The sequence below is a fragment of the Leguminivora glycinivorella genome, chromosome 19 (genome assembly GCF_023078275.1).
Source record: "Leguminivora glycinivorella isolate SPB_JAAS2020 chromosome 19, LegGlyc_1.1, whole genome shotgun sequence".
NCBI classification, from domain to species: Eukaryota; Metazoa; Arthropoda; class Insecta; order Lepidoptera; family Tortricidae; genus Leguminivora; species Leguminivora glycinivorella.
In genome coordinates, this window is record NC_062989.1 from 10791078 (window position 1) to 10807779 (window position 16702).

The 16702-nt window shown below is 37.8% G+C and overlaps 1 protein-coding gene across 1 annotated transcript; it reads right to left on the minus strand.

The window, feature by feature from the left end:
* Positions 1-603: 603 nt before the first annotated feature.
* On the minus strand, positions 604-14124 carry LOC125236660 (fructose-bisphosphate aldolase-like). The gene is made up of 9 exons (XM_048143551.1): positions 14096-14124; positions 12763-12875; positions 11189-11277; positions 9595-9769; positions 8475-8678; positions 7811-7926; positions 6481-6580; positions 1982-2181; positions 604-721 (listed from the first exon to the last, which is right to left on the minus strand). Exons 2-9 carry the CDS (start codon positions 12872-12874, stop codon positions 626-628), a joined length of 1092 nt encoding a protein of 363 aa, XP_047999508.1. The 5' UTR covers position 12875; positions 14096-14124; the 3' UTR covers positions 604-625.
* Positions 14125-16702: the final 2578 nt, after the last annotated feature.

Here is a 16702-nt window from a genome sequence, read left to right on the forward strand (position 1 = left end):
CGTTGAAAATATTACAAAGAAAATCATTGTTATTTTTATAGGGTCCTATTTTCGTTCCGGACACTGTTTGCTGAATTATCAAAGCATTCATTTAGATAAGTGCTCAGACGATCAAAATGAGATATTTCTGTGTAATTGTGGATTGATGTTTAAGAGCTCAATTTTTGCCTAAACGCCGTAGTAGCTAAGTGATTAAATTACCTACACTCAAATCCTAAACCGCTGTAATCAAGAAATACTTCAATCATGTTAAGTGTCAAGGTAGGTGTTAGTAGTAGGCAAATTACATAGAGCACTTTACTTTTTGTACTTTTTTACGTGGTGATTGCTGAGTGACGATAATTTTATCCACTTTCAGGGTCATTCACTGACCACGGTTTCTTCGAAACGCAACGAAATTTAGGCACTCTGTTTAACATTTGTCATGATTTTTTTTTAAATTACTACACCCCATGATTCATACCTGAGAAGCAGTGTAAGACCACTTTTTGCGATTTTTATTTTTTTACAGCATCGTACATAACTTTTGATATTCCGTCGATCCATTACATTATACTTAATTTATAATTAACGATTAAAGTAGGCATTAGAAAAAACAAAGGGTTAGTTCTTAATTTTATTCAGTTCAGTACTTGTAGTCCTTTCCGAAGTTGGATCTGTCCGCGGCAGACGAGGTCAAAGTAACTTGTTGGTACTTGCCTTGTGATGCTAATCCGTTCGCCTGTAAAAAAGGGAAAACTTAAATTAGGAATCTGTTTTAGACTATATTACGCCTTGATTATTTTTACAAAGGAAATCTCGAGTGTTAGGTCTGGGAAAAGCAAGTCATCCGTAGGACTTTTTATCGTTCCGTAGTCAACTAGAAACCCTTATAGTTTCGCCATGTCTGTCCGTCCGTCCGAGGATAATCTCAGTGACTGTTAGCACTAGAAATTTGGTACCAATAGGTTAAAAAAATGTGTGATAGGTTGAACAGTTTTTGAATATAAAATACGGGAAACTACGGAACCCAACACGACACGCTCTTGGCCGGTTTTCTATTTTCGTGAAATCCCTGTAGCAAAACCTTTGCCAGTTTCATACATTTTGCCTGTCGCACCGTGACATTTTCTTTAGAAGAGTTTTTCTGATGTCTGGGTTTTTCTTCTACAGCGGAACAGGCAACGCAAAAGAACACTGTGTTGTCAATTTGCCATATAGATTGTATGTTATATTATGTAACCCTATGTTAGCTTTTAAGATTGTAGTTGTAGATGCCTAAAAAGTAAAAACAGTCTTATGCCTTTTAGAATAAATAAGTAGGTACGCGAAAACCGATTGACGGACGTCCACTTCGCTCGGTGGTTGCCAATGAACTGACTATGGAATTGGCCCAATCGTGCTGCACACGCGACAACCCGGCAGGGCGGTTGGTCCAATCTAGGGATCAAGGAAGTGTTTGTCCTCCTCCCGTCCTGCCGCAGGTCCAATCTAGGAAATCGCTCCTGCTTGCCTACACACGTGGCAATTAAGGAGACAATTAAGGGTCATCCCCACCCTAATACCCTAGATTGCTCCTGCTGCAGGTGTGTGAGTAGCCGACTTTATGTAATTTTTAGTTCTAGTCAATAACCTTTTGGGGCGCTGCTCTCTTTCTCCGTACAGTTTATTTTTCCGTGACGTGCACGCATCGGGTGACGTATTCTAAAACTTGAAAATTCATGATAGAGCGCTCTGATATTTCGGAACAGGCCGTAAAGAACTTGATAAATTCGTCATAAGGACGGAACAAAACTGTAGGCCTAGCCTAGCATATGATGGACGCGAGATAGATGACACGTCTTCTTATACTGTATTAATTACATAAGGACGGGTAGTCTGTCTCGCGGCAATCATGTCTAAGCTGAACCACAAGACTTGATATGTTCTAAATTCAAATTTCCGTAAAAGAGTTTCTCGACTTATCAAGTTCTTCACGATATCCACCGATTTAATGTCTCACCTTAGTCCTCTTCAACAGCTCAACCTGAGCCTTCGGCACATTCTCATCTTTGCCAGCCCAGGTCTTCCAGACGGAGGCTTGCAGGGCACGGCCGTAGCTGAATGTCAAGGCCCAGGGCTTCTTCAGCTGAACCTTGTTGATGGCGTTCAAGTTCAAGGTCGCCTCTTCTTCGGACTGGCCGCCGGAGAGGAAAGCAATGCCTTAAATGTTTTAATATTAATTTATTATTCTGACTAAGTATAGCAGATCTACGTTAATGATTAGTAACAAGCATTCCATCACCAATTCACCACCTTTCGTTGGAGTCATAGAAGTGGACTGTGAGATATGGATACGGCTGACATCGGGTTTCAATTATTGTATTGTGGACGATGCACTTGCACTAGCAACTTGTCACTGACTCATTGCTATGTCACAATTTCAACCATTTAACTGCTGGTGACACTAATGCCTGCCGCTCCTTTTGGGACTTAATGCTTATCATATCATCTTATGTTTATCATCAGCATAGCAAACTATACCTAATACCTAATTGATGTACAATTCTAACGGAGTATGCTGCTTTAACTTAAGAGCCTGTTTTAAGGTATCCATATTTCTTGTAAACATTGCTTAAGTGCTGATGCAAACCTATGTCAATGGTGCGGCTATCAAATGTGCTGAAGTCTGCGGAATAGTCGGCTGCCCTACGCAGAAATCAAGTATCTCAAAATTTTCCAAAAAATGGTTTTTTACATCATTCGATTCATTTTTTCAAAATACATCTTTTAGTATTTTTTTGAAATTTTTATAATGTATATTTTTCAAAATACAGAACTTTAAAAAATTCAAGTATCTTTTTTTAACGGGGTATTCTACGCTAAAGTCAAGTATCTACCCTATTTCTATCTTGAAATCGAGTATCTTGCGAAAGATACTTGCAATTCATATTAGATGGCTAAGTTACTTGACTCCAGAGTTGAAATATTGATATTGATTGCGAAGTTACTTGACTTCAGCGTAGAAATATTGATATTTATTGATAAGTTACTTGACTTCAGCGTAGAACTATTGATATTCATTGCGAAGTTACTTGACTTCGGCGTCTATCATTTTGTTATGATGTCAAAAGCTTGTAATTACTAATACATGTATTAATTTGGGTTTCGGGTAGAAAATGTCTTAGTATTAAAAAACAACCAGATGTAAACAGTAAAAGCACAAGGAACTTGTCTTATTTAATATGTAACTTCTTTTATACAAAATACGAAAATACATATAACGAACATGCAATTACATAATTATTGCATGTTGGTTAGTTGATAAATAGGCTACTAGCCTCGTAGTCAAATCAGCTTCTTTTTAAGAACTGTCAAAACGTAGGTATTTGAAAGACTTGCTAATATGGAATTTATATGACATTGAATTGAGTGACGTCACGGTCAACTCAGTAACTTTATACATATATTTCTACCTGGCTTATTAAATATAAATTGGATTTAAAAATAACTGATGTCCATGTTTATCTCATAATTCTGATGCTTTATTTCGTGCATGGTATAAAATATTTTATTTTAACTACAGTCAAGTTTCCTATTATTATAATTAAGGAAAACTATAACTTTCATTATTTTTTTCTGTCTTCGAGTATTTAGGCACCTACCTACTGTAGGTACTTGATTAATATTCTGCGTTCCACGGGAAATCGCTTGCGAGGTTTTTTTATTATTTAAATAGTCTCCTACAACGTAAGTACTTGATTAAGTTTCAGGAGTATTTTTGAACTCTTCGTGACAGATAAACCTCTTAAACCTATAATCTTAAGACAACTTGCATTCAAACACAACCAGAGCTTCTTTTCCGTGTATTACTCCAATATTGCATTTATATTAGAACCTAATTTACACAAGCATGACATACACTACATTAAAGGCATCTATCTAAAATGTATACATTGTATACATATACTATGGCCCGCCCCGGCTGCGCACGGGGCTATCATAAAAATGGTTATAGTAATTTATCCTTAAAAGATAGACATATGTTATTACGGACTTTTTTGTATGTCTATGAAAGATACACAATTTCGCGATACATTGTTTTGATACAGCTCAAACAGTTTGGGCAGCGTTTTCGATTAAAGCTCTCAGCCAGCAGAATTTTGTCCGACTTGATTAGCAAAAATTGACATATTTCAACCAATTCAAACAAGATCTCAACAAGTTATATACCAAAACCTTTCCGCAGAATCATTTTATTTATTGGTGAAAACCGCATGAAAATCCGTTATGTAGTTTTTGTTTTAGATACAGTTAAAAATAACAAGCCTACCAAAGCTAAATGAAAACAGTTCAAGATACTTGCTTTCTTGTAGAAAAGCTTTAAAATTTTCTTATTGCATTCTACGCAGAAAGCTGTTTTTGTATTTTAAAATGATTGTGCTAATCATTTTGGAAAAAAAATTATAGTACACTATTAATGATATCTAGTATAATAAAGTTCGTCTGTTTAAAAGGCTATCAATTAATAAATAAGCATATAATCAGGAAAAATAAAACAAAATCGTTTTTTCGCTCTACTGTAAAATTTGGCAAAAAGCAGATACTTGATTTCTGCTTAGGGCAGCCGAATAGCGACGTAGCCTAGTATAAACCGAAATGATTTACCGGTTTATAACGGTTTTCAAAGTACCGGTCAAAACCTTTATTTTTTCGGTCTTAACCGGTTAAAATATACCTGTAAAATATCGGTATATTTTACCGGTATACCAATAAGTCGCTTATTAAATATACCGGTTAGACATTTATCGAATGTACCGGTAAGCGAAAATACCGGTATTTAAATCCCTGTGCTGAAGATTAGATTAGGTACAGAACTTAGCTCATATGTATTATCATGAAAATTTACAAATACATAGTTTAATAACGACCTCGCAACAGCTGTAGCTATTGAGATCGAAGAGACACTATAAAAATATCTATCGACTGTATCAGAGCTCGAGTTGAAAGCTTTCAAAGTTTTAAGTCTGGAGATAGACATTTTTCCGATAACTCAATTAACACCTGTTTGACCAGGCTCTCGCTATAATTAAAAGTTTCTGTTTAAAAGTGGAATTTCTCGGAACGGAGCGAAACTCAGTAACTAAGTAAACCACAACAGACCAATACAGCTGCTTGTCGTCTAAATAAATAAATTTTTCCCCTCACTAACTCGGAAACACGTGTTTTGTCCTTTAATACCAGCGGGTAAAAACGCATTTTATCCACTAGTGGGTAAAGTAATATGACCTTGAATAAAGTCAAATTAACTGCTTTAAAATTGATAAAAGTAGGTGAATGTAGTAATAAAGATGATTTACCACCTGTGGAACTATTGGAAGCAGTGATAAATGCTTGTCGTTTTGCGTTGTAGTTTCCTCGCTATAGTGAGGGGAAAACTTTTTGTGTTACACTGGTGCAAATGTATTTTACTTCTCGTGTGTTAAAAACTCGCAAGTTCAGGATTCTAGCACAGTCGAGAATCACTCGCTTCGCTCGTGGTTCAACTATAGAATCCTTTCATTGCTCGTTTTTCAATTCCACACTCGGCGTTAAAATACAACTTTGCCCCCTTGTATAACAAATAACTATTATATTGAGTCTTTATAGACACTTTTTGTTGTAAAAGTGGTGAAATTCAACTACATATTTAAGTTATAGAAAACGTTTAACCGGTTAGGAATAGCACAGTCATGACGGAGAATCGAATAGTTGTCATAAAAGTATATTGCTCATTTCAAGTTTAACAATACGAATTGGTGGACTAAATGGGCTATCGAATGGACAACACAAATTACGACAGTTATACTAGTGGGAGTTAGTTAAGTCAAGGAATATGCCTTTAAAAAATAAATGACAAAAAGCTTTGCCCTTAGATTGGTGATGCGGACCAAAAAAGAGACGGCCGGATGACTTCGTGGCATTTTTCAGTGACGGGCAGGAGTATTATCACTATCAAACCTTTTTTAAAAATGGCGGAAGAAAGTATAGGCCTATTTCCAATACTACTACTGATTGGCGCAGCGACCCAAAAGTAGTCTTGACTTCTGACACGAGTGGACGCCAATTATCTCGATCCTTAGCGACACGACATACCTCCCAGTTGTCCGTCTCAGTTGTCTACTTGAAGGTTGTGCAGATTCGCTTCAACGGCATCGCCCTAACGATACCTGTGCGTAGCCGAATGCACAAACGCTCACGAATCGAAACGCTCGTAAATATCTATCTCTATCACTCTTGCGTATTGGCGCGACAGAGCCAGACTACCTTTCGCGGCGTTTCGTTTTCGTTTCCCATTCGGCTACGGGCCCTCACCTGGGTCGACCACTTGGGCGTCCGCTTCGCGCAGTGATCATGCTCCATTCTTAAAACGAGGCCGATCCAGCGGAGACGATGGGCTTTAATCTCATCGATGTAAACCAATACTGAAAAAAAAACATTCGAGTAAAAGGGGCTATTAAAAATATGAAAAAAATTATACACCTGGAACGGCAGCGGGGACCCCTCTTAATAACGCAGTTACAGTAGCTACGGCGATTTCTTCTGGGGTAGCCTTCTTTTTGTACTCTTGTCCTGGGGTTATCTGAAAAAGAAAGAAAAATTATTACAGTGAAACCTGGATAAGTGAGACTTCAAGGGACGAGAAAATTTGTCTCACTTAAAGAGGCATTCCACTTATTTAGGGTCTCAGTTAGGCAGGTATAATAAAAATGTCTGCCTTACTTATAGAAGCTAGGTATCACTAATAAAGGTCAAAATAGGGAATATATCAGTAATAGAGGTGATAAATAAGGTGTCTTGACTATAGTTATTATGCATGCATTTGCATACTAAAAGAAATGGTAAATAAGCCTTGTCTTCAAATAAAATATAATACTAATGTCATTGTGTCTTAGTTTTTTATAAATTGTATATTATGAAAGTTTTTTTTTATTAATTTTATTTTACTTATCGAAATTTTAGTTTTACTTTCGATAGCTTTAATAAGTTAAAATAACTAAGAAAATCATTAAACTCACCTAAACACAAAGGACCAATAATAGCGTAATTTAAAGATGGGTTAAGATAAGAATTAGTACAAATATGGAAAGGGATTTTCAATAAAGTCCAAGCTACAGAGGTCATAGCTCTGTATTCTCCGATACAGAGGTAAATTCCTATATTTTGTATGAAATTTCATGAAATATTGGAACATTTCTGAAATAAGAAGATAGGAACTTGCACTTAACAAGATGAAATAAGTAAAATCATTGCAGGTAAGTACTCATATGTCGTGTATTAAGTATTTAGTTTTATTTATAGATTAACTTTACTTTTAATATTTTTGAAGTGAAACTTCTAATGCGACTTCCAATTGACAGCGAGTAACACTCAGTCAGTGTTATGTTGCGTGAAATGCCGACTCACTCAGCGCGTAACATTCTGTCAGTGTTGTAGCGCTGAACGCGGCTCACTCATTCCATTTAGCATTCACTTATTCACTCAGTCAGGTTTTGAATGGTGGAATGGTTGGTTGGAATGTATGTGTTATTTAGATCGAGTACAAAATGAGTTTATGTTGTTTTTTCAATAATTTGAACAAACCAATGTAAGATACAATATTTGAAACAGTAAAAAGATGGACGTAAATAAAAGTGATGGTCACTTGATAAAATATTTTTGAGGTTATGTTGCAAAGTTTCACTTCTTCCGCGCGGAGGGACTCCACACACTGTTTCTTTTGTTTTAATTATTTAGTTCATACTTCAACACTGAATTACCACAAATGAATTCTATTAGTTAATTTGTTGTAATTTAATGTTATTTTACTTACCATGTTTGGTTTAATAAGGGTTCCCTCCAAAAACACGTGGTGATCATTCAACGCCTTGTAGAGAGCTGCGAGAGCCACTTCAGTCACTTTTTGTGCTCTAACGATGTCGTGGTCACCTGAAAGACATTTGTCATTCTCAATGTACAATAGGGTCGATCACATATATTACGTAATTGTACGTAGTACCTATTTTCTTCTAGCTTAGAATATAATTTGTAGTTGTACAAGTACGCTAAGAGATTACGAGTTTAATAGTTATTCGCAAAACGCCCCAGGCATAAATACACTCAATAAGGTAGGTACGCAAAAAGTATCATTGAAGCTGGTGTAAGTAAAGTATGATATAGTCGCTGTCAGTTTTGTGACAATTAAGCATTAAATCTGTCAAAATATTTTCTTTTTTCACATTCTGAATGTAGATTATTACCGCTCAAAGTTTATGTAATTAACACAATAACAATATTTTTATAGAAATTTCATGCTTAATTATCGTAACAAAACTGGCAGTGAGTAAATTTTTGTTAACAACTTACGCTAATTGGGGGGTCCAAAATTCTGAAAATGCCCCTAGGCAATAGAAGTATTGTCGCAAGAATAGTGCAGTTGGATGCCTTATCTTGAGAGGCACCACTTCCAGTTTTTCTTAGTTTTGTAAATCTCTTACCATCTAATAGTACATCGGGTTCCACGATAGGCACTAGACCCTCACTCTGACAAACGGCAGCATAGCGCGATAAAACGTTAGCCATATCATTAACGGCCTGAACTGAAGGAGTGTGTTCGCCTATCTTGAGAGGGCACCGCCATTTTGCGAAACGGCAACCATGTTTCTTGTAGGTCGCGCAACGCTTGTTCAGATCGTCGAGGCCTGTGGATTAAACATTTATTTGTATTATGTATAAAAGGAAAGCATTTTATTAGGTACAAATATCTAACTAACTACTAGTACAATAACAGAATCGCTAAATTAGTAACACGGGGAAACTTTGAATAAGCAACTTTATCAGGCGCTTACTCAGTTGCAGAGACGAAAACTTTGTCCAAAACTTTCTACACGAAGCAGCGTACAATGAAGTTTTGTCCTGGCGTTGTTCATTTAAGTTAAAATTTATATATGATATAGTTTCAAAGTTTTAATTTTGTGAATAATGAATTAACTAGGACTAGGGCGATCGATATGGTGTAGCGGTAAACACGTCAGCTGCTATATCTGGATACCCGGGTTAGATCCCCGGCTTCGCCTTGTTCGTTTGGGATTGAAGTGGGCTTGATCGTTTTTTCTTTGGTGTATAATACATTTCAGTTTAATGACTAGGATGCCGGGAGATAGAGTAAAGATTTACGTAAGTACCGTTGCTTGAAATGTCTAGGTACTAATGAATAATGTGAATAATGTGTTACGCCGTGGCTTGCGTGAGCGACGGTCGAGCGATGGTCGCGCGACGGCGATGCGACGCATACGAAATCTAACCTTATCGATATGGAAGTATGAGACGCGACGGCGACGGTCGCGCGACGGCGATGCGACGCATACGAAATCAAACCTTAATCGATATGGAAGTAGACGATGCGATGAGACGCGACGGCGACGGTCGCGCGACCGTCGCCCACGCAAGACACGGCGTTAGCAAAAACCACTACTCGTAGGTAGGTACTACGGATGATGTCAAATCTAACGTTTTATGCCATCACCGTCCTTATGAGTACGTAAATAAATTTTAATTGCAAATTATGGTCATAACGAGGATTTGGTAATTTAAAAAGACAAGTAAGTAAGTGAGTACCTTGAGTAGTAACTTCGTTCTCAGACAAGAACAGCGGAACGACGTCCCTGTCCAACTTGATGCCAGGAATAATGCCCTGCTGCTTAAACACGTCCATGAAGAGGGTTCCTTCATCAGTCTTCTGGTACACCGTCTCGTCGAAGAGTATTACAGCTGAGACATGCTCTGAGAGATTCTGAAAACATTAATGGTTAGAATAACAGCTTATAATTTTCAGAACTAAACGGGACTTAATCTTAATTTGAAAATGTACGCGTGAAAAAACACCTAAGAACATACCGACTGATATCGTGAGTGTCGTGTCACGTGTGTAGGAAAAGTGACAACCCTAGCGCAAAAGTGAATCAAGAACAAGTGTGGGTAGTTCGAAAAACTCGCGCGGCTAGAAGATGTTGATGCAATTCCTCGCCAGTCTACCCGTGAACACGAACATAACGTGATGTTCGAAACGTCAGGCCAAATATAAAGTAAGTGTTTACGCGATTAAGTCCCGTTTAGTTCTAAAATTACTTATGGTTAGGTTATTCAGGTACTAAGAACGTCTACCGAAACATTTTGCAAAATTATCAAAATGTGTTCCATATTAAAGGAATGAGAGTTTATTCCAAATGACTTTAGAAGCATTTTAACACCGCTAAGGTCCACTTGCACCAACCACTTAACTCAGGGTTAGTGGGCTGTCATCTGTCAAATTCCATATAAAATGGTGGGTTAACCCGAGGGTTAACCATCTATTTTCGTTGGTGCAAGTGGCCCTAAGTATTTTGCCGTCGCGACCCATCCTCTCCCGATCATGAGGTACGGCAGACATTCTTCGATAAAGCCTTTGGAATTATCGAATTCTTCAGATATTATCAACAATCATAACAACGTCTTTACGTTGGTTAGTTATAGATTTGTTTCTATGGCACTTTTAGTTTTCATTCAAAGATCAAGAAGTTAAGCCCAATATAAGTCAGATTATGCAGGTGCTATTGAATACCTATTATTACGATTACGATTATATCTCAAAAATAATGTGAACTAGAGAGGATAGTGTGAGAGTAGGATAGACTGTCGGAAGGTCAAGATTATTTTTGGATCACTAATAGGCAAAGCCGAGTGTGGAATTGAAAAACGACATGAAAGGATTCTATAGTTGAACCACGAGCGAGCAGCGAATTGTGAGCGAGTTTTTTGACGCAACCATACGTGCGAATGAAAAGTCCCATCTGCTTCCAGTAGTCTAAAACCCTCCAATGATTAACCCACTTTTATCAATGAAAGCAGAAAATTTGCCGCTATTCAAGGTCTCTTTATCCGCTAGTAGATAAAATCGCACTGGTATTAAAGGAAAAAACACGTGTTTCCGTGCTAGTGAGGGAAAAGTATTTGGTAGTAGTTCGCCGAATTAAGTAGGCTACGCCACTCACCGTCTATGTAAACCATTTTGCAATTTTTGCATGTGGTAACTATTGAGTCAGTTTTCTATGAGAAGTTGAGAAGAGTAAGTATTGCTATTAAATATTTAGTTTTATTTCTACTCTTCGTTGCCAAGCTGTGATTTGTCTAATTTTTAAACCAAAATAACATTCCCTATTGTAATTTTACTCACATTAGTAGTAAACAGCAGTTGTCTGTACAGCCGCCGGTTGTCCTCAGTATTCGCCAGACCAACCCCCGCCAGAAGTTTGCCGATACCCTCTGGAACATAATTGGTATTTGTTTTACAAAGTTGTTTAATCGCACGCCAATATTGATACCCGAGCAAGCAAAAGATTTCAATATTGAACCACCAGCGTTGCGTAGCCGGCGTAAATTTTTCAACACACCAACTTCAGAACATCAAACTAAATCAAATCAGTATTGAGTGGCTAGGGTGAACCTGAACAGGCATCTTCTGGGCGAGCTCATTCCATCGTAGGCCACGTCTTTTGCCTTTGAGTAGTGTGTGGCGAAGAGCAAGCCCATTTATATATTAAAAAAAAACATAAATAAAATTTAATATTTATGATTCAAAATCATCATTTATATGTAAAATCTATCATCCAGCTAACATCAAGTTAACATATTGTATGAAATGACTTTGCGCTCTTGTGGATAAAATGCAATTTTGCTATCCATTTTGAATAATCAAGAGAGCCTTTACCAGTTGGGGTGGTGAAAATTAATGTTGCTGCCTGGAGTTCTCCATGTGATTTAATAAACTGCCTTGAAAACTTTGTCTTAACTAATTTAACAAATACTCGCGTCACTGAATATCTATATTCTACCGTAAGATCAGAATATATTTGTCCGAGAAACGTCATGAAAAATGTATGAATATTTTTGGTCCTAGTGACTGTTTAAGAGTTACACAGTTGTTAAAATATGTTTGATAAATAGCAATCGCATGATTAGAGTCACAGCACCTGAAAACGTACAGTCAAACCTGACATGGTTGTAAAGTTTTGACATGGTTGTAGAGTGGCCTAGGGTTCCAATTGGTTGACTGTACTTGTAAGACCCGGTGTATAATACACCGTGTATTACTTGTACGACTTGTACGAGTACAAATTAAATTCGAGTTACTGTTATTATATAAATTGCAAATGGTCAGCGCCAGTATCGCGTCTGAGTGGCGGCGTCAAGGAGGAAGCGAGCCCGCAAACGCCCCGTACACACCTGGGGCCCATTTCTCGAAGCTACAAGTTACAATTTACAAGTGGCTATCAATGTCTAATATGACAAGTTGAAAAGAGACTTCCGCTTGTAACTTGTAACATACAGTTTTGAGAAATAGGCCACTGGAGGCGGAGCGTAGAGAACGAGCTGCGGGAGTTCGGACTGAGTTGAAACTGAAACGAGGCCACGGCGGTGGCTCAAGATAGAAAGGCGTGGAAGGATCTTGTGGAGGCAATATGCACCTATGGGGTGCCCTTTTTTTTTTCTCGAAGTGGAATGCGTTTACGCATTCCCCCAGCCTTCAAAGGGGTCAAGGTCTTACAGGGGATATGTGGGACTCGCTCCATCAACCTGCTGCTCTTCCGAGTGAGGAGCGCGGGAGGAGAATACCCACTAAACCACTCCGGGCATACAGCTTGACTGTTCATAGGGGGAACACCGTGGGCCCAATTGTGGTCATTCTCCACAGACCTATGGGGTGCCCTAGGACAATCAACAACAACAAATGGTAAGAAAATAACTTACCATTAGTTTCGTCAACTGCTAAGATGCCTTTTCCCGGGGCTACTATTGCCTCTGCGGTTCTTTTCAGCTCCTTTTGGAGATCCAGGTCAGGGTATGAAAAGTAGGTGGTCATCCTGAAAATAACGATGCTTAGTTATTAGTCCGGCCCCTTAACTTAAGCTATATAGTCCCACTTGGCATGCACGAAACTTGGCATTAGAGAGCTTTTAGGTTTATAAGTAGAAATATACCGAGGAGTTCATGTTTCCCCCATTTGTATACCCCTTTTTTCAGTTTTTTATATTTTCATGAAAACCGTGAAACCTTTTTCATAATGTCTCTCTCTCTCTCTCTCTCATTTCTTAAATTACGTACTTATTATCTACCTAAGAATTATTTATTTGATTAAATCATTATTCAGGCACAACATTGTATTGTATTGTATTGTTTTTATTCACCATAAAGTTATATGTGCATTACATGGTATGTCGTATATCACAGTTTAAATATGGCAATGGCTGAAAATAACATTAAGTAATCTGGTAAAAACCTGCCCCACAAAAATAAGAGGCTTGATAAAAAGTTAGAATAATAGTTCTGTTTACCGACAGAGTTATTTGGCACCGTGCCGGCTCCGGAATATTATTGCTTGGGGAAGCCAGAAACAGTATTTTGTCCTCAGCAAAGTAGGTATAATTACGCCGTGGCTTGCGTGGGCGACGGTCGCGCGATGATCGCGCGACGGCGATGCGACGCATACGAAATCAAACCTTATCGATATGGAAGTATGAGACGCGACGGCGACGGTCGGAGGTTTTTTCAAAATTGTAATTTTTATAACACTTATATACTTAGTTATAATTCCCAGTTAATAAGGAAAGTTTGCATTCACCTTTAAGTAAAACTACATTTTGCAAATAAATATCTTTAGGCGATTGTCGCGCGACCGTCGCCCACGCAAGACCCGGCGTAGGTAAGTTGTACAGTACCTTCAGAGGCCGTGAGTTCTAATCTCAGTCAGTCATTATTATATATTTTTTATTGTGTCTTAGTGCGTTTTCACATTATCCCATCCGATATCGGATATCGGACCGATATCCCATACATTACAGGCGCCATCTTGGATTTTTTCCTTTGAAATCCTTCCGATATCGGATCGGATAATGTGAAAACGGCCTTAAGGTGTTTTTAGGATCTTACAATCGCGAGAGATGCACACAAGAATCAATGTAGATGTTATTAAAAAAAATCAAAAATAAAATAATATTATTAAGAGATTTACGAGCACTCTATTTTTAGTTATTACGGATGATTGTCAAGCTATGATTTAAAAATTATAAAAAATAATAATCACCTGCGCTTAGTGTCACACTGAAAAACAAACTGAATCATCTCTATAAATTATGTAACATTTACACTACACAAGTATACATACAGCGTGTTTGTTTACATTTATTTGTAAAGACCGGTTTGGCGTAGTTTACTAAGCCGCGGTCCTGGGTTTGAATCCCGGTAAGGGGATTTATTTGTGTAATAAACACAGATATTTGTTCCGGAGTCATGGATGTTTTTTTTATGTATATAAGTATGTATTTATCTATATAAGCATAGAGGAATAAGGAAGGGAAGACTTGTAATTCCATACATCAGTAAATCCAGGTTATTTGTATAGGCATAGTTAAGTGACATCTAGTGACAATCACGCGTCAATCACGCGTGAACTAGCGTAAATTATCAGTAAGTACTGCTTCTTGTCAATAGATGCCGCGATGAACGAAAGTATGAATCAGTATTCTGTTTTCAATTCCTTCTGCTTGTAATATAAGTTGTAAACTGTTCTAATAATATTTTTTGGCAGACGAGACACAGTTGCCACCTAGTATCGAGTAGTGGTACTGATACTTCACGCTATTTGACGCGTGATTGACGCGTGATTGTCGCTAGATGTCACTTAACTATGCCTATACAAATAACCCGCATTTACTGATGTATAGAGTTACAATTTAACTCTTCCCTCACATATTCCTCTATGTTATAAGTAATTATGTAAAATTGAATCCTAATCGTAGTGAGTGAGGGATGCAAGGCAGGTATTAACGCCCATTGGTGGAAATAATTTTTCACCACACCAACTGGTAAAGGCTTTCTTTGCTATTCGAAAACAGATAGCAAAATTGCATTTTATCCACAAGGGGGCAAAGTAATTTCATACAAATTTTAACACGATGTCTTAATCTGGCTGCTAGATTTTACCTATAAATGATGATTTTGAATCATAAATATTGAATAAATTGATGGATTTGATTTATTTTGATGTTTTATAGTCAGTATTTTGTTCGTGTTGGTGTGGTGAAAAAAATTGTGTTTCACTCGGTGGCAAAGTTTGTTTAACCTTCGTGCCTTGATACCCTCGCAACGCTCAAGATTCCACTTTTTGAACCACTCGCTACGCTCGCGGTTCAATATTGGAATCTTTCGCTTGCTCAGGTATCAATATTGGCACGTGCGGTTAAACAACTACTTTGCCCCCTTGTAAAACAAATAACTATTACTACTATGTTTGTAACCCATACCGTTTTCACATCACCTATGAAGAAAATTATCCATACTTATTACTTATTTAATTTAATATTATAAATGGGAAAGTGTATGTGTCTGTTTGTTTGTGCGTCTTTCACGGCAAAACGGAGCGACGAATTGACGTGATTTTTTAAGTGGAGATAGTTGAAGGGATGGAGAGTGACTTAGGCTACTTTTTGTCTCTTTCTAACCCACCGCTTTCCTAAAGTAGTGGAGATTCCGCATTTTTCGAAGCGTGCGAAGCCGCGGGCAAAATCTAGTATGTTATAATAATGTATTGTTTAAATTGTTTTTTTCCTGATAGCAGGGAGGAGAAGTGCCACTTTTCTTCCTCATAGATAGCAGGGAAGAAAAGATCCCTTTACTAAATAGAAAAAATATATAGGTAAATTGTACGAACAGCGGTTGTATTAACTGACCTTGTACCTAGCTTCAACTTCAAGTCGCTAGAAGTTCGCAGCACTTAAACGTGGAAATATCGATTTTATATAATAACAGCTCCCACTGTAGTTTAGTTTAGTTATAAAATGACTCAGATAACCTAACGACGACATAAACAGTTGTGATAAAGCGTTATCTTCTGCAATAATGAGTCTTGTATAAATTTACCTAAACAACATTATGGTATTTTCAGTTACTTTCCAATATACAGATGATTTATTGATTCACAAAATACATTAAATGTTTCAATAAAATAATAAAAATATCACACTCAAATAATTACCTACTTTTTTTTTTTATTAGGCCTGATTTAGACGGCGGGCGAACTCGCGTGCGATTTTAGTTACATTGCGGGCTGTTGAGGTTACATACATTTTTTTACAGCCATGAAATACCGCAATGTAGGTAATAAAACTCGTATGCGAGTTCTCGTACCGTCTTAATGGGCCTTAGCCTCTTTTAGTGTCCCACTGTTGGGCAAAGGCTTCCCCTTTGTTTTCCACTCGACCCTGTTGTCGGCGTTTTCCCACCATTTTGGATAGAATGCATCCAGGTCATCCTGCCATCTCCTTTTCGGTCTGCCCGAACCCCGGCCTGCCCTGTGGTATTTCGCGGGTCCCAGTCTGTAATCATTTTGGTCCTTTCCTTTTCACAATAGGTAATTACTTATATTATAAATTACAAAAATGCTCTGGGTTCTTAGGTCGTTCGGCACATGTTCGGCAGGTTGCCCAATACCCGGCAGGCTGGCTGCATGGTCCTTCTGGATATAGCAATGCTGATCCGCTGAGCAAAGTATACGACAGCCATCTTCTGGTTACCAGATGCTTCTATAAAATCTATAAGGTGCTTAGACTGCTCCTCATAGGACCCCATAGTTCTAGACCCTATATCTAGGGTACTTATAATAAATGTAATGTATGGACGCGGCTCAACTCCG

Coding starts and splice junctions, on each gene's coding strand:
- LOC125236660 (XM_048143551.1), bottom strand. CDS start 12,874: ATGACCACCTACTTTTCATACCCTGACCTGGATCTCCAAAAGGAGCTG. Junction 9,770..11,188: donor AACTGCTGTTTACTACTAAT/GTGAGTAAAATT, acceptor TAATGTTTTCAG/AATCTCTCAGAGCATGTCTC. Junction 6,581..7,810: donor CCCTTATTAAACCAAACATG/GTAAGTAAAATA, acceptor TTTCTTTTTCAG/ATAACCCCAGGACAAGAGTA.